Below are 18876 nucleotides of genomic sequence, written 5' to 3' on the forward strand. Positions count from 1 at the left end.
TGCCAACTCCCCGGCCCCGCACCGCCGGCGTCTTTGCCCAGGTCAGGCACCCGCGGGACTCCCCTGCCCCGCCCGGGACTGGCCCCGGCCCCGGCCGCGGACTCCGAAAGGGGACGGAGCGGCCGCCGCACCAGCAGCTCCCGCCGCCTGCGCGCCCTTGCGGGGTGCCCGGCCGCGGTCCCCGGGGCTCCCCGCCTCGGAGCGGCTCCCCTCGGGCAGGGGCCGGGGACCCGCCCCCCGCAGCGGGGCAGCGGCAGAGGAGGAGGGCGGCGAAGGGGGCTGGCTCAGAGGTGGCTCCGCCGGTGCCCAGCGCTGGCCCCGGGACCGGGCGCTGCATCCTCCCGCGGCTGGGCAGCAGCCTGGGGGGCCCCCGCTGGGCCAGGCTCGCCCGGGCCCGCGGGGCGGCGGCGGCGGCGGCCGAGGGGAGCATGTGCCGGCCGGGCGGCGCTGGCCGGCCCCCGGCAGCGGCGCCCCATGGGCGGTAGCCGCGGCGGGCTGGCGGGGCAGCTGGGCGGGCTGCTGCGGGCGCAGCCCCGCGCCTCCCTCGGCCTCCCCATGCTGCTGCTCGGCACCTACTTCTTCTACTGCCTGACGGGCTCCTGCGAGCCGCTGCCGCCCGCCGCCCGCCAGCTGCGCCCGCCGCCCCGCGACCCCGCCGGGGACCGGCCCGAGGAGCCGGCGGCGGCCGGGGGCAGGTCCGGGCCGGGCAGCCGGCGCTTCCCGCAGGCCATCATCGTGGGGGTGAAGAAGGGCGGCACCCGGGCGCTGCTGGAGTTCCTGCGGGCGCACCCCGCCGTGCGCGCCCTGGGCGCCGAGCCCCACTTCTTCGACCGCGGCTACGAGAAGGGGCTGCCCTGGTACAGGTGAGACCCGGGACAGCCCGCTCCGCTCCGCTCCGCCCCGGGGATTCCTCCGTCGCGTTGCCCGGGTCAGTCCCGGTTCCCCGCACCCAGCCCGGGTCAGTCCCCGTTCCCCGCACCCAGCCCGGGGCACCCCCGCACAGCCCGGGTCAGTCCCCGTTCCCCGCACCCAGCCCGAGTCAGTCCCCGTTCCCCGCACCCAGCCCGGGGCACCCCCGCGTAGCCCGGGTCAGTCCCCGTTCCCCGCACCCAGCCCGGGTCAGTCCCCGTTTCCCGCACCCAGCCCGGGGCACCCCCGCGTAGCCCGGGTCAGTCCCCGTTCCCCGCACCCAGCCCGGGTCAGTCCCCGTTTCCCGCACCCAGCCCGGGGCACGCTCGCGTAGCCCGAGTCAGTCCCCGTTCCCCGCACCCAGCCCGGGTCAGTCCCCGTTCCCCGCACCCAGCCCGGGGCACTCCAGTGTCGTCCGGGTTCGCTCCTGCTGAACCTGGGGCACTCCTGTGTTCTGGCTGGATTCGCTCCTGCTCCCAGGCCACACGGTCCAAGTGACTCCTCTGTAATATACACCGGTTTAGCCCCCTTTCCCTGCACTCAAGACAGGTCACTCCAGTGTAACCTGGCTTCAGTCCTGCTCCTCCACCCAACCCGGGTCACTCCAATGTAATCCAGGATTGCCCCTGTTCCCACCGGACTTCATTCAAGTTACTCCTCTATAATATACTCCACATTACCCCCTTTCCCCACACTCAACCGAGGTCACTCCAGTGTAATGTGCGTTCACTCCTGCTTCCGCTCCCAGTCAACCCCGGTGACTCCTCTTTAGTGTAATCCAGGTTAGCCCCCTTTCCCTGCACTCAGTCCAGGTCACTAATCTGGATTCACTCCTGCTCCCACCCAGCTCCATCCAGGTTACTCTGTTGTAATCTGGGTTACCCCCTTTTTCGGTACTCAGTCCAGGTCCAATGTAATCTGGGTTTACTCCTACTGCCCCACAATCCAGATCACTCCTCTTTATTGTAATTCAGGTTCACTCCTGTGCCCACCCCACTGAATCCAGGTTACTCTATTGTAGTCTGGGGTACCCCTGGTCCCCCCAGTCAATGCAGGTTACTCTTTTTGAAAATAATCTGGGTTCACTCCTGCTCTCCCCACTTAATCCAGATTACTCCAGTATAATCTGTGTTCATCTCTGCTCACATCCACTCAATCCAGGTTACTCCTCTTTAATATAATCCCAGTTAGCTGTTGCTCCCAACAATTCAATCCAGACTAACCACCCCCTAATCCATGCAATTCAGGTTGCCCTCTGCTCCCATTCAACTCAAACCAGGTTGCCCCTCTAAAATTAATTACTGTCTCTTTAAAAATTTTCTATGCACACTTTTTGAGGGGGTTATGGTGTGGAAAGATGACCTGGGTTGCATTGGTTTTGTCCCCTCCCTCCCTGCATTAGAAAAAGGCAATAATAATCTTTCAAGGCATGAATGGGCTGTTAGTTTAAAAAACAGTCATGCCAGGGAGTGTGTATGTGGGAACCCTGTACCTAATTTTTATTAGCAGAGTGACTAAAATGCCAAGTCTAAGAAATCGACTTTATGTACAGCCTTTATAAAAGCGTGCCTAGCCTTTCCCAATCTCTCCCTCCTTGGGAAATCATTCACCTCCTCGGGTCTCTGCGGATGCTGTGTTTTCATAGCACAGCAGGAATGAATGCCCCGTGTGCATAATAAATCATGAGCCACTTCTCTGCAGCATCATACAGTTTAAAGTATGCCAACCTGTGTCAGACCCGTGGTGGGGTATCTGGTAATGCCTTGGTCTCTGCTCCAGTGCCAAAGCAACAGGTTTACAGTGATCAGGCTTTAAGTTCCAGCCCGTGCCGCCCTGTGTGCTTTGGAAAGCTCTGAGCACGTGCTGGGGGCTCTCAGTCTAAATTATTAATAATAATCCGTCTAATTTTTTTTATTCTTAACACTTAAAAACAACTTTTTTTTTTTTTTAAAGGGAGGCTGACAGAAGTTCCAGTACTAACCCATACTTAAAATGACCTTTTATGCCTGCTAGTTGCAAGGCTGGCTTTCGCTGCAAAAATGTTTATCAGAACAAAACCTGTCTTGTTTCCTGAGTCTGAATGTTATTTCAGGGATTCGGAGGCCAGTGATCGACCAATCAGTGGTCTTAATAAAAACAAAAATTAAATTGCAGGCATGGATGGGAACAGTCCATTGCAAGTTTGTTGGTTAATGTCAGCATGAACCCAGTGAATCTTACATGATAGGAAGCCCTGGGTCTATTTTTCAGAGGAGTTGATCGCCAGCTGTTCTCACTGCCTTCAGCTGGAGTTGTGAGTGCTCAGTAACTGTGCAAATCGGGCCCCCTGTTCTTAACGCACCATACTGTACCTATCTGTGGCAGGCTTCGCTGGTTCTGGGACAGATGGCATAGGTTAAGGAAAGACTGATGAATCTAGAGACTTGGCTTCTGAATTACCTGGGATTTATGGTTTTAACCCTTAATATTTTATCCTTGATACACCTGCAATTTTTTCCCATTTCCTTTTATGGTGTTTCATTTAGGGAGTTTAAAAAAGACTGAGTACCCATTAGCATTGCATGACATGGTTGAATCGATCAAAGGAATCACTTATTTACAGTGGGTTGGAAATATTGGCACAGTGGAGAGAAGCGGGAAAAAAACTATTGTCTGAATTCCTTGATACGTCACGGCCGGCCCGTTGTGTCAAAGGGCAGACCCGTATTGATTCAAGGGAGTTGTTTGGTTTCAAGGGTTTCAATGGAGTTGAACTCTTCAGGCGATAAAACCTTTGGAAGAGCAGCTACTGTGCATGTGTTGTCTATTAAACTTTCATATCTTGGCCAACTGGAAGTGTCTGGGCCAAATTCACTCATGATGTAAGTCCCCCAAAGTCAGTGAATGAATCTAGCCTGTTAGGTTGAAGAGAGCCAACATGTGCAGATTGATAAAGTGTCACTCTGTTTTATTCAAACATCTGAAAGTAATGAACTGGGGAGCCCTGTCTGTCTTTCTGTCGGTTCAGCTATTGTTTTCTCTTCTAAACCAAAACAAAAAAGATTTTTTTCTTTTCAATTACTTCATCTTTCTTCACATTTCTTTCCGTCGCGGGGAAGGTTTAAGGTAATAATTCTCCCTGAAACACAAACCCTTGAAAGTCAGGGCTTTGAATGGAAAGTGAGGTAACTTTAGCATCACAGTTGCAGCTCTGTAATACCACATCTGGGCTGTGAAGTTGTTGACTTAGTGCCCCTTCAAGTACAGTGAGCAGCAAAGGTATTTTTATGATTGTATTAATGTTACAAGGATTTATGATTTCATTTCTAAGTTCAATATATTCCTACGCTGTTGACAATAATCAGTCGTCTCTTTCTCGTTGAAAACTAATCGATGGATCTAACCAGCCAGAAAAACATTTTAATGACAATTATACACATTATGAAACCCCATACAGAAGTTAGAATACTCTTAAATGGCTACAGTGGAGCGAAGAGAAAGTTGCAGCGTGTACCGCAGAGGTATAAAATGAGTAAATATGCTTCGTGCCGCATTAGTTGTGAATTTTGAGGGATATAAATGTTTGTAGGGAGTTTAGGTGAGACCAACGAAACGTTTTAAAATGGTTCTGAGCATTGTGGAATCAGTGGAAATACAAGTAGAGAACATTTTTATATCGTTAACTGAATACCAGAAATGAGTGCAATATTCTATAAAGATGTGACTGTTTTCTCTCTGGTAAAGAAGAATCTTTAAAGACACTTCGCTGTGATTCAGAGTAGAACAAGTCTGCATTCAAAACAATATGTATAAGAATATTTCTTCTATTACTCTTTGCTTTTCCAGTTTTATTTTCATATGAAAATGTGTTTTCATTGTTGTTTCTTCATTTAACGTCAGACTGAGCTAAAGTTGAGATGTGCCTGTGTGAAAAGAGAAGGTGGATAAAAGTTTAAACTTTTCCTAGGACTGTCTCAAAGTGGTGTAAACATTTTTTTTTAAATATTTGAATGAGCCAAGAAACTAAAATTACACCAAAGCTTTTAATGTCAACACATTGGGGCCCTGGGGCACCTGTATAGAGTTGTTGCTTGCCTTAAGTAAATTAAAAAAAAAAATTCCTCTAGAATATGTACAACTCCAGATTCCCCTTCTTCATAATCATAGTTCAGTTTCCCGTGCTTGGAACAATTGTTGTACTGAAATGAGCAGTATTTAGTTGTAGTTGTGGAGTAGTTTATCTTATATTATCCACTTAAAGCATTGTTTAGTTAATTGATTACAAACATTCATTCTAAGTTAGTCTTTCACTGTGTATTTAAATTCAATTTATCTGCTCTGCCTTTTTGAAAAGGGTAGGGTGGGGTGGGGGTCTTTGTTAATGGCTCGAAAGTCTTCAGCATAAACCGACCAAATATCTAATGTGACGGTTTTCTGGTTACTATAGGTTTAACTCATAATGTGAGGATAAACAGCTTTCCTTTCTGGTTTATGACATAAATAACCTAATGGACAATCCAAGCATGAAGTGAATTATTATCCTAAAGCAAAACCATTTTTTTTGCACTTAACACTGTGTAAACTAAACCTAAATGGAAAGCAAAGCTGATGTTTGTAGTCAGTTTGGCTACTGGGGTAACAATGCACTGTCTTTCAAAGGAGAAGGGTTTGTTTTTTTTTTAAATTTAAATATTAGCACTTTATTGTCTCTCTGTGTAGTTATTTCTCTGCTTTATGGAAATAAAGAAAAGGGAAAATGTAAATACTTCAAATTGCATGAAGACATAAGTTGACAAGTGATTTTTAGAATTCTAGCAGGAATATTTTTAGGGATGCTAGCTAACCATGAAGACATGGGGGCAGTTCTGCACTCATTTGGATTGGTGCATGTATCCCCTAACTCTACTGAAGTAAAGGGCCTCAGCTACTGTAATGCATTGACATAACGCCTTCATTTCACTGGAGCTCTGCCTATTTACATCAGCAGACTGTCTGGCCCAATGCAGTTAGTCTGTACTTGCCATGTAAACGGGATCAGAATCAGGGCCACAACCTGTATTGAAAGGGGCTGGATAGAAAGAACTGCAGAATATTTCAATTCAATAAAACTTTTATGTGGAGAATTTCTAGCTGTAAAAGGCTGTGGCTGATTTAACATACAACAGAAATTGCTCATCTCTGATTGTATAACTAGGGATTTTTTTGGGGGGGGGGAATCTAAAATGTTGCATTTGATTTTTTTGTTTGTTTGTTACTAGTGCTGAGATTTTTCGTTCAGATTGTTAGATCTTTATTTGTCCTCATGGCAGCTATAACTTAAACGGATTCTCTAAAATCTCCCAGTTCCTTGCTTCACAGAACGGCCTCAACGATTCTAGTGTCACGGGGAGAGTATGGAAAAGTTTGGATAATGGGGGTTTTGGGTAATTGAGGGAACTTTCAATGGAATGACTAGATCTTTAGGGACATTATGTTAGATAGCAGGGACTTCTGGGTCGTTAAGGTTTTTAAAATCAGCTGATGCAAAGAGCAGTTTCCCTGCACTGAAGCCCTGCAGAATGCAACAGCACAGAGTAGCCAGTTCATTGTCAACCGAATAACTAGCAGTGCATTTTCTATTTCCTCATCTTATTGACGATCCGCTCCGTCCCGCAGCCTGTATTTTGATACCTAAAGGAATACAGTTTTATAGAGGCAGGATAAGTGTGGTGCTGTGCCAAAGCACTAGATAACTCATCACATGTTTGTTGCCTCTGACAAACACTGAAAATGCAGCTGCTGAAAGATTAGCCTCTTGTGCCACAAAATTTCACACCGCGGATGTTGGCCCACATCAGATTTTTATAGGAACTTAAAAAATGCATACTTCATTAATTTTTTTTGGCATAAATAACAAAGCCACACAGTCATGGCTGCGTGTATGCAATGGTAACAGCTGGCAGGCCCTTGTGGACGAATATAAATGCTTGATCTGTGGACCGTGCTGTAGCGCAGAGAGGTTATGCATAGTACTTGTGCCCTTAGGTCTCCATCAATTTAATAAAACAATTTAAACCCGCTGAATTTATTTGAGCCTCTCCCTCCAAACTTTGTATTTCTTAATTTTCCGTTGTTCAAAAACAGTACACACAGGCCAAAAGGAGGAGCTAATTATTAATATTGTTTGTGTACACACTTGTGTGTGTAAAAAGAAAAGGAGTAGTTAAACCTTGCCATCTGCAAGCATTTCTTCTGTCTCACTGTTAGAGGCAAGTAACAATCTTATAAGGGAGCTGGGAGACAGGGTTTCTTGGGGCAGGCTTTCTTATAGGTAAACCTTGTTGTCCTTAAGTCTTTGCGCGGGCGTGGAAAAGATACACAAAAAGACTGCTGTGATTCCAGTGTTGCTCTTTTGACATTAGCTGAGAATGTTATTGGCAGTTGAAAAGCAGAGTTAAGTGGATGCCTCAAGGGTTTTTGCATGTGTTGTGATTTGTGCAGACAGATCAAGACATCCTATAGCAGGATCCGTTAAATAAATGGACATTTTCACTTCCTAGTGATCGCCAAGATGCATTTTGGCATGAAACTCATGTCCTTGCTTGAGGAAAGCTTTTCACAGAAGCATTTAAGTAATATATAGGTGGGGAGAGACAAAGAAATCTTACAAAATAAACATGGAATCAGATGACAAAACATCCAAGGAGCTTGACTTTAATGCATTATCTTTATTCGTTGACAAAGGCTAATCTGGTTTCCTAATGAACTAACTTCCAAATCTTCAAAGTTTGAGAGCAGTCTTCCTTTCACAGTGTCTTCCTACAAATTGAGTTCTGGAGCACACTTCTTAGTTATCATTTTCTTATCCCATTTTTTAAAATGTCAGAAGCAATGTCTATCTTCACGACCTCCAAACCCCTCACATCGGGTCACAACAATCCAAAAAATATATAAAACACAAACAAAAAGACAGAAAAGTCAATCAGGCTAGCCCCTCATTAAGAAATATTAAGCTTTGCACCTTAAATTGTCTGGGTCTGTAGAATAACTATTTAACTTTCTTTCAGCTGAAATAGTAAAATTATCTCACCTGGATAGCAACCCTTTTGTGTTCTTAGCTTGCTGTTAGTTACATAACATTTAGCCCTGTGCTCTGCAGACACCAAATCAAATGAGCCTCACATGCATGAGTGTTTGCAGGATTGGGCCCTCTCTGGGTCATTTGGCCTAGACAGTAGTTATGAAGCAATCTGTCGGGATGCAGGACATGCAGATTTTTGGCATTTTGCAAACTGCTTTCAAGTGGGATTAAAAATAGCTTTTACTGCTGCTAGGATGGAGAAGAAACGTTTGAAAATGTTTAAGATGATCACAGGGCAGGCATTATTCATGATGACTGAGATGGACTATGCTGTTGCTGTTTTGAAAACTCTTTGCAACTAAAGCATAATCAGCTCTGAGGCAAAGGGCCTGATTCTGATCTTATGTACATCAATTTCACACTAGTGTGACGCTGTTGACTTTAATGGGGTGGCTTCTGGTTTTGGCCCCAGTCCAAACCCCACAGAAGTCAATGAAATTCTCTTCACTCACTTCAACAGACTTTAGATCACACCATTAGACTGGTGCAACTGCAAAGGAATTAGGCCCATTTATTCTCTGTGTTGTTAAATAGACACCATCAGGTTAAAACTGATTAAGGCTGTGTGTTGCTATTAGCTATGGTCTTCCTGATAAAAGCTCTCACTCTTAGGATGGAGCAAGTTATGTTCTTTGCAATCAGCTGCGCAAGACTTTTAATTATTTTTTTTTAAACAAATTTGCAATGTAGTGAAGCTTTGGGAAGTGACATGGGGTTTTAAATGGTTCAAAACAGTATTGCCGACCCTAAGCATTCACAAATCGTGAGCCAGGCCCCAAGAAATCATGTAATCATGAGATTTAACAAATAATACACTTGGAATTCTTTTTATATTTGCCTTCTGGCTTTTGAACCTTTGGACTTCAGGTTTTCAAGCTTATCTCTGCAACCACAAGGATTAAAACTTACTGTTTTTATATGAAAACTCAGATTCTTGTGTATTTACGTGACTCCAGGGTCTGAAGTTTTAAGAAAAACCTCAAATATTGTGAAACTCTACTATAAAAAATAGCAAAAGCTACAGCACTGCTGTTAGCTTAATTATTATGGAACAGTTTTAAATAATTGTCATTGCAAAATAAATTACATTCAACACAAAACAATGTGCCACTGTGACATTTGCTCATATTTTCTATGCATTTGTGAATTTTGCATGTTGTGGAGTGTCATGATTTTTCTGCTATGACAATCAAATCAATGTTACAGTTAATATATTTATTAAAATCTTAGCTATGTTATAGATTAGATTATTAAAACGGAAAGAACTAAAAAAAATTCTAATTTACTCTTTGCAATTTATGCTCTTTGTTTACTTGCTGCATTTCTCTATTTGGACAATGACAATAAACTAGCCAGTTTCACTTTTGCTTCTAGTCATTTTCTCTGTCTGATTTTCATGCATTCATGCAGCGCGGCATTGTCTGAATTGCAAACACTACTTTTATTTATAAACTGTTTTCATTAGCTTAAAGGCCATCACAGAAATATTGGTCTTAAACTCTTTGAAAGCTTTTTTTAATACAAAATATTAATTCTGGATCAGATTTGTCCTGTGTCCCTTTAAGAAAAAGGACTATTTAAAAGTCGTATTAAAAGAAAAGTCGGGGCTGATTATCAGAAGTTCTGAGCACCTGCAGCTCCTGTTGAACATCAACGGGGATTTGGGGTACTCAGCTGTTCTGAAAATCCAGCTTCTTAATTGTTACGTGGATAGATACAATGCAACATTGCTGCTGTAAAGGGGGATGATACATTGCTCTTCTTGACTTGATGATTTTAAATTGATATATCCAGTGTATGATCATGCACATTGTATCTGATAACATGAAGTAATTGCGATTGTCCTGAAAGACAATAACGCCTTTCTTAGCAGCGACCTGACTTATTCTTGAAAATACCGTGGTTTTTTTTCTCTCTAGACAGCTTTTACAAGTAAATAATGACAGGAAAGTGGAAAAGGCTAATGGAGTTGGATGCTGCCTAAATGCAAATGGAATCTGTTAGTTAAGACTGTTCAAAGATTTTTAAAACAGTAATTATAGTCACCCTGCGAAGGAAGTGGGCTGCTCAGAGGAAGTTGTGGAGAGAAGCACAAAAGTTAATTGGAGAACATGCTTAAAAGCTTATTCCTGACCCTTTCAAAACTCTTCACTGTATTAAGCTTGGGTGGGGATTGAAAACTTGGCTAATGAAAGGCCTGGTTTAATACCCGGATTTAGCTCTAAATGGCTTTTCAAAGAGCTTTCAAAATCCATCTGCTTACAAAGCTCATCAGCAATGGACTGATTCTTCCCTGCCCCCTCTGCAAAAGGATGGCCTGCCCAAAGCAGAAGCTGCTGCATAAGAGTTGTCTCTGATGGCAAATACTTTAAAGAGTCAAGGGGTTAACTTCAGATCAGCTATCCTGCTCCCTTGCATGGGTGCTCAGGGGAAAGGCTATAAGCGGATAGCTTGGGAGGCAGTGGGGAGAAGGGAGTTTGGGTTTCACGCCCAGGGTCTAAGGGCCATGCTGAGCCCCAAGCAGGAGAGTTTCCCCTTTTCACTTCCGTTGCTCACTGACCCTACAAGGTACTGATCATTCTGGCCCCGATTCCAGCAAAGCACTTATGTATGTGCTTAACCTTAAGAATATGATTAGATCCCCATGAAGTCAAGGGGAATTTACTCACATGCTTAACATTAAGCAGTGTGGCGCACCGCATGTCCTTGTGGGAGGGACTTGGGAGACCTGGGTTTTATTCCTGGCTCTGCCACTGGCCTGCTGGGTGACTGCTCTGTGCCTCAGTTCCCCATCTGTAAAATGGGGATAATGATCCTGCCCTCCTGTGTTAAAGCACTTTGAGATCAACTGATGAAAAGCAGTATAGAAGAGGTAGGGATTATTGTTGTTGTTGTTGTTTTGTTATAATACATACTGAAGAAAAGACCTCTCTGATTGCATCTGAATATTTCTGCTGAGTCTCTCCACCTCCTTGCAGTCAGCCTCTATGTACCATACAAAGCAAGAGTATCAAATCCCAATCCCTCCTTCCTCTTTTTCTCTTCACAGTCTCCATTCCCCATCTCCTAAAATGAAACCAAAAATGGGGGTCACACAAGGGAAGGGATTTTTAAGAAAACCCTCCAACTTGCTTTAGGTTCCAAAGCTGCTTTGATTCTCTAACTTTCCTTCCTGCAATTCCCTCCCTAACTTTTGCAGCTTCGTTCATGGCCACTATTTTGAAATGGTGTGACGTGCATTAATCCAACAGGAAGGTCTCTTGGTTCTGAACCACATCAGGCTAGGGATAAAAAGGAACTGTAGATGGTGAATGTCACAAACTCTTTAGAATTCACTTCCTTTGTAGATATTTGGCTTGTGGGAGAAGGTGAGATGGGAATGAGAGGAAGAAGGGGCCAGGGAAGGCAGCCATCAAATGGGTTTAGGGTTTTAATTTTGAAAGCTTCAAAACTTAGAGAGGTTATGGACCAAATCCTGCTCTGTGTTATGGTGTAAATCTGGAGTAGCCCCAGTGAAGTCAGTGGTGTGAATCTGGCCTCTTGTCTCAGGTTCCTAGGTCAGGTTTTAACGCTGTGATCTTATTTTAAAGTGAGCCTTTATTTTCTAAAAGATCTACGGACGTGCTGCAGGAAACATTTACTGCCAAACACCACAGGCCTTACTACCATGAACAGTGGGACACCTTGCGGTGGTCTCATGCGTATGGGTGTGCTGGATCATGCTCTATTTTGGCTGCATGTACCAGTTACATCAAGCTCATGCCCAACAGAGGATTTTACAATAGCGGTGCCCAAACTTCATTCCGCTTGTGGCAGGGGGCGTCACATTGACAATTTTCTAGGAACCCCCTGGGGTGCACTGGAAACAGATAGCAGCTTTCCTCAACTTCAGTTTGGGGCTCATATCTGCTGTGGGTCTCAGCTTGCGGTGCCCCATCAGTCCGTGGCTCTGACTGAATGATCCTTGCATACTGGGCTCAGAGGGGTCTGTGGGCCAGAACCCCGTGTTAGGGTCCCGCAAGCAGTGTAGGGTTCAAGAGCTGCAATTTCCCCATTCATTTCACTTTAGCCACCCCGTTCTATGATTCTGTGGTCCCCAAACTGTCCATGTTAGAAGGTATAATATGCTAACCCATTACACAAAAATTGCAAACCCTCATTTTGAGCTAATGAACCTGGGTGAATAATTCACATCAAATAAGGTGGTTTGACAAATTGTGGCTTGTTTTTTTTTCCTAGTAGTAAATTGCTTATGAACACACACATCTGAAAGGTGTCAGCAATTCATAATTATTCGCTACTCCCTTTGGTGAATAGTTCTTGGTCTGCAGATTGTCCGAAATGCAAATGGGGACTGTTACAATTCGGTGTACACTTTGCTCTGTAACTTCAGCAACTGACTCCTGCCACGTGTCTGACTAACTTATTTTGAAGGTTTAAGTGGGACTTTTTTAAAGTGGTATGTGGAATGGAATTTCAGGCTGCAAATTTCAAATGGTGAATTGCACATCATGACTATCAATTAAATAATTATTATTTGTGAATTGTGTTACTGTCACACTCATGAACCCCGCGCTATGAACCAGGACCCTACTGTGTTGGTTGCCATACAAACACAGCACAGGAAGATTAGCCCTGCCGTGTAATCTTTTATTTGTGTGGTGTGTGTTATTTAGCTAAATTGTCCAATCAGGGAACAAGGCCCAATACCATGTGACTGATATAACTAATCAAGGCGGCCCGAATTTTGCATTTTGAATAATATAATCAAATTTGCTCCCTGCAAATATTCTCATTGAACATTTGCTTTTTGTGAGTAGCTGGGCTAGGAAAGCCTCAATACACAAATGTTCACGGACAGCAAAGGTGAAAGGGCTGCAAACATCTTGTAATCAAAACACACTGTCAAATTCGATTTAAATATTCACTGCAAATATTTGCCTCTCTTTGTCAAGCCGTAGTACTGAAGATGTTCCGAAGTGAAGAAATCTCGGCACCAACAGGACATCATAAATGTAAAATTCTTTATTTGAAACAGCTGATCGAAAGGAGCTGGTGTTGGGAGAGCGAGGGGGAGAGACAAGTGATTTCAGGCATCAAAAATAGCTGTGAATTTTAACACAGAACATTGATTACAAGCAGGAGAGAATTACATTAATGTAGTCACTTGTCACTGGGGTCTTATTAGTAATCTTCACTCATTAGTCTGGAGAGAATAAGAATGTGACCTTGTTAAGCGTCCTTGCTGTTGGAAGTACTGACCATTCTGGTATTGATTTACTACTTAGACCCATAAATACGCCGCGTGTGTGCGTTTGCGTTCTTGCATGCATATGCAGCAGGTGTATTTGCAGCTATAATGAAGAATTAGCAGTCTCCTAACCTGCCACCATTTGTACTCATTTGGTAGTTCAGCTGGTGAATTAGCAGGTGTTTTGGACATGCACCATATTGTGCAAAAAGGAGTCTCTGGTGATTGATGGGAAGGCACAAGAAATCTGACAGATACGGTCCCTGGAGGCCAAATCATGTTTCCTTCTCTCCCCAGCTTCTTGTGTTCTGTATAGGGACCTGGCTGCCGCAGGTTTGCTGCTGGTGCATGGGGGTAGGCAGCATTCTGGGAGCCCATCCATGGTGTCTGAACTCTGCCCTTGCGGCTGAGCTGTGAGAGCTCGCTAAACCCCAGTATTCTGAACGATGGAGCTCTTAGCTGGGGATAGCCCTGGGGCTGGGATGGTTGATCCACTGGCCATTCCCCACCCTGGATTCCTTCTGACCCTGGTGGATTTTGCCATCACACAACCTGCTCACTTGAGCTGGGGGCTGAGGGCAGAATTGACCCCTACGTGACTTTAACAGTCAGCCTTCTCTGGCCCCTTGCACCAGAAGTGACCCTTATCCCAGAACACTCTACAAACTTTAACTCAGTCCTGCAGTCCTTCTGTGAGGTTGGCAGATACTCTCCCCTTTCACAGATAGAGGTAAATAGAAGCACAAAGAAGCTAAAGTGACTTGCCCAAGGTCACATGCAGAGTCAGTGGCGGAGCTGGGACTAGCAAAAGATACTTGTTTTCTGAGCTCTGTTTTTAACCACTGGGCAGTGCTGCGCCAATAGAGAGTTTACAACTTTGGATTTGTGATTACTCTACCTTCCCCTCCTCCCCTATGCCCTCTCCCCTGATTGGCTCTGAACAGACCCTGTCCTGCTCTGGCATGCCTAAGCCATGTGTACCGTGACGTAGTTTTTAACTTCCTCAAGGCAATATTACTTATGGCAACTGGTAGGCTCATTTTGTTTTCCTTCATGCTTTTAGCAACATGCCGCCTTATCTAACGTGCATCATGCAACACGCATCTCTCTTTAAGTGCATCTGCTGGGGAGGTTGTAGGGGTGCAGAAGTTAGCCTGTCCTTCCGTTCAGTTGTATAAATGTGCACTTTTCAAATGGCTGATTGCACCCCGACAGCTTCCGGTGCTGGATTATTCGAACACCCCAATGCCGTGTGGTTGTTGCTAATCTTGCCCTGTGTCTTGAAGTCGCACTGTAATTCCTAGTGACAAGTTGTGTGTCAACGCCCGATGGAGGAACTGTCAATAATGATGGAAGTGAAAGCAGTTCCCCAATTACCGGGTGCACAGAGTGGGCTGTTAAAGGAATATGAAGAAGGTGTCATTGATCAGGTGCTCGACTAGGAGCTCTCCAGCGTGTCAGTACGCAGTCCCTCATTACTTACACTTGTCAATTGATGCTTAGGGTTTGGGATGGAGCCATTGGCAAGGGACTGAATAGGCTGCCAATAAAATGCCGTCCATCGACACAGCCTGCTCAACAAAAGTGGCATGCTGAGGTCTCCTGGGTTATTGATGGCAACGCAAACCTTTTCATGGACTGTCCTAACCTTGCTCGCGTTTGCCTGCCAAGTCCCTTCCCTGAAGTGACAACTCAGTGGGGTGTGTGTGCTGGGGCTGCATTTGAGCCACTGAGCTTTTGGCATAAGCGGGGGAGATTATTCTCTCCAAATGAGAACGTACGCTGCTTCCTCTGGCCGCTTTTATATGTCAGAAAGTCATGTTCCAAAGCCACACAGACGGTGAGAAAAATGCAAGGGCCGCTGCCAAGTCAGTTAGGCTCAGAATTTTGGTTTTGTTGAAGGAAAGAAATGCTCGTTTCAATGAAAAGCTTTTTGGGGGTAGATTTAAACATTCGCCTGCCGTGTTGTAGACCGAAGCATGAGGGAAAAACCTACATTCAGAAGTGAAATTGTTTCACTTTGCCTGGCTGGTCAATCGATTTTTATTTTGTGTCCAAGTGAATGAAATGCAGCAGGTGAACAGGCAGGATGCAGAATGGTTATTGGTTACTAAAAGGGAAACGAAAATTCGTGACGGAGGGCCTGGTTCTCCCCGGACTTCCACATGGTTTTGTCACTTATGCCTGTGCAACAGGGGTGTAAAATGTCACCAGATCAGAATGCGCTCGTGTTGCACAAGCACAAATTGATTATTCATTTCAGCTGCGGTAGAATCCAGGTACAGTAGAACCTCAGAGTTAAGAACAGGAATGGGAACAACGAGATCCGGACTAACATGGCTACCCCTCTGATCGTTGGTATGGAGGCTGTTTGTTTGTAACTCTGAACAAACCGTTATGGTGGTTCTTTCAAAAGCTCAAAACTGGACAGTGACTTAATACAGCTCGGGAGCTTTACCACGCAGAAAAAAATGCTGCTTTCCTTTTTTTGGTAGTAGTTTACGTTTAACACAGTGCTGTAATGTACTCGCTTGTGTGTGTGTGTTTGTGCATGCGTGTCCTCTGCTGCTGCCTGATTCCGGTTCCAAAGGAGGTGTGCAGTTGACTGGTCGGTTCGTAACTCTGGTGTTCATAACTCTGAGGTTCCACTGTACCTCAATCCAGGATGAGGGCCCATGGTCTAGGCAGACAAGGAATAAAGAAGACCGTGTCTACCCTGAGAGCGTATGTGGTGTCCACAGTTGCAGGTGAGGATCATGCTGAACTGCTCTAACCCTATATTACGTTGAATAGAATGAGCCATATTTGGATTTCAGCTACATGGGTGTCAATCCTCTTGGCAAGTTGTACTACTTATTCACAATAGTACAGCTAAGAGCAGAATTTGGCCCCTGGTGTTTTCGTAACGAGGTCTGACTTGTTTGTCAGGATTTACGGTGAACCTGCTGGGACTTTAGTCTGAGGTAGCTACTGAAGTTATTACTTATTTAATATTTACAAAGCATCATTAATGTGTATGGGATTTCACAGAAATAAAAAAGACATGTTGCCCAGTGTGGACCTGTATGTTTTTACACACTCAGATATATATTTGCTTTCTGCAGTATGGCTTGGATTGAGGGAAGGTCAATCTTACTGGCTGCTAGTCAGGCTTTGTTACAGAATGAGGCACTGTTTGGTAATAATTGACGGTATTGCTCACCTCCTTTTCCTGTCTCTTCCTCTGTGACATGAGTACAACATTGGAGGACAAACATAGAGATCAAGTCTCCCGGCTAGAGCATTGCTGAATGGGTGTTGGAAATATTCTGCCGGTGTAGACGGTGTCAACTGGATTGAGTCCCATTCTAAGGGACAGTGCTCGACCCCACAGTTTAAACAGGGGATGATCATATTTTCTACCCTGGGTGTTAAATAGTTTGTTCTCTGCATGTACCACCACCCAATCCAATTCAACCAGTCGATGGTCCTGTACTGCTGACAACTCCTTGCTGTGACTTCAGGTTCCACCCACATAGTTTTTTGTTACAACCAGAACTGCTTAAAAGGGCACAGAAGATTCTGAGGTCGAGTGGAACACTGGACATGCTTATTTATTTGCATATTGCTACCCACAGTGCTTTGCAAGTGCCCAATTAATCTTGCAGCAGATGCTGGTGGTAGATCTCTGCTCACTTTTGTATAGCGCATTTCCCCCCTTTCTGATTTTCTTTAATTTCAATAAGCTCAGTGCAGAGCATCTCAGGTCTCTGCTTTTACCTCTTTTACGTTATTAGTTAAAAGTGACTCTTGTACTCAGTGAAAAACCATTGTTGGCTGACGCAGCATTTCCTGCTTTTTAATTAATTGGCAGGTCTTTTTTAAACTCAAGCTTTTTTCCAGCCCTAGTTCTGACTCTGGTCTCACTCATCTCAGAACCTGTCTGGGCTACTTTAAGCCAAGTAATTGGAGAACCTCCAGAGACCTCTGTTTGGATGATTATCCAAACCTTTTCTGAACCTCCTGGGTCTGATAGTCAAAAAAGGTGGTCTCCTGAGATATGAGGTGTTCTGGAGAGATTTCTGGTGTTATACCAGATCCATCTAGAAATACCAAAAAAACATGCTTTTATTTTTTTCTGATATTTCAGCACATCTGCTCCTGGTCCCAGCCGCATTATGAAAATGCAAAGGCATCAGGAACAGACTGAACAAGTATTTGTCTGAAAGGCTTGAAACCTCAAAATAGCAGATGGCTGTTGAGGTTGGTTTTGAGTCAGTTCCTGTGTTACCCGAACACAGTCTTCTTCCATCCTGCTTTCATAGTCAGAATGCTTCCATCCCTATTTCTACAGCCCTGAGTTTGTTCCTTAAATAGGAAGTATCCAGTGCCTTGGCCATTGCTTAATCCTGATTGAGAAGCCAACATCCCCTATCCCAGATTTTAAGGGTCCAATCCAAGCCCAAATGGGAGTCTTTCCATTGACTTCTGTGGTGGAAAAACTGGGTCCAATCCTCAGCTGGTGCCATGCAATCTTTCCATTGATTTCAGTACAGCTCTGTTGATTTACACCAGCTGAAGATCTGGTGCATTGTATTTCCAGGTACGGCTAACACAGCAGCTGGGAGGTGTAATTCCCAGCTTGGGCAGACATACATGCCCTAGCTCTGCTTGAGCTAACAACTGTCATTTGCTGTATGGCCCTGGCAGCATGGGCAGCAGCTAAGGCCAGCTACCCGAGCACAATCCTGATGGAGCCCAGGTACGTACTCCAGCAGCTAACCCAAATTCCCATGGTGCTGTGGCCATGTTCAAGCAGAGCGAGTGTGTGTGTGTCTATCCCTGCTGGGAATTACACCTCCCATCTGCTGTGTAGACATACCCTAAGGGACCAGATTCTGTTCTCATTTACACTGGTGTATATCTGGACTAACCCCACTGATTTCAGTGTAGTGGCTCTGGATTAACACTAGAACAACTGGAATCAGACTCTGGCACAAGCTCAATAATAATAATAAAAAATAATATCACAATTCATTTGGCAAAGTAAAGCAAAGAAGCAGCTGCCGAAGTTGTTTGAAGTCACAGAGTCCCAATGGGTTGTCATAATCAGTCTGGACACAGTCTTGGAGTTTGGTGCTCTGGTTAATTTCCTAACACACAAATGAAAGAGAAACTTGGTGGTCCAATGTAATCCAGCTCTCTCTTCACCTAGGGATATGTTTTGACTTGATTCTGATCTTGTTATAAGGCAGATACCAGGGCTATGTGTTAGAACTTCAAATTCGTTTGGTTTTGAGTATACTAAGAAAATGATTAAGGGCCGGATTCTGCAGCCTTTACTCATGTGACTTAACAGAATAAGGTCTAATCATTGGAGTGAGGCTTTGCAAGATCAGGGTCCTACACTTTCAGAAGTAATTTGCAAAGAGTGAATTATTGAATGTGTAACATGACCAAATATGTCAGTGAGTCAATTCCACATTTAGCGTTAAACCTCCCCATAGCTCCACTAAACCTTTTTTCTACTGACGGGTTAATTGAAAATAAATGAAAATATTAGGTCCCAGTTTATCTTCCAGCAATGTCTGTAATTGGCAGCCAGCTGATTTCAGTTCTGCGTTTTTAACGTTCGTGA

General features: G+C 44.7%; 1 protein-coding gene across 1 annotated transcript in view; it reads left to right on the plus strand.

Moving 5' to 3' along the window:
- Positions 1-474: 474 nt before the first annotated feature.
- Positions 475-18876, plus strand: part of HS3ST6 (heparan sulfate-glucosamine 3-sulfotransferase 6) — a 114242-nt gene continuing 95840 nt past the window's right edge. Inside the window, exon 1 of the mRNA XM_073361516.1 lies at positions 475-863. Within this exon, the coding sequence (XP_073217617.1) occupies positions 475-863 (389 nt within the window). The remainder of the gene's footprint in view (positions 864-18876) is intronic.

This window comes from Lepidochelys kempii, chromosome 10, assembly GCF_965140265.1.
Source record: "Lepidochelys kempii isolate rLepKem1 chromosome 10, rLepKem1.hap2, whole genome shotgun sequence".
NCBI lineage: Eukaryota > Metazoa > Chordata > Testudines > Cheloniidae > Lepidochelys > Lepidochelys kempii.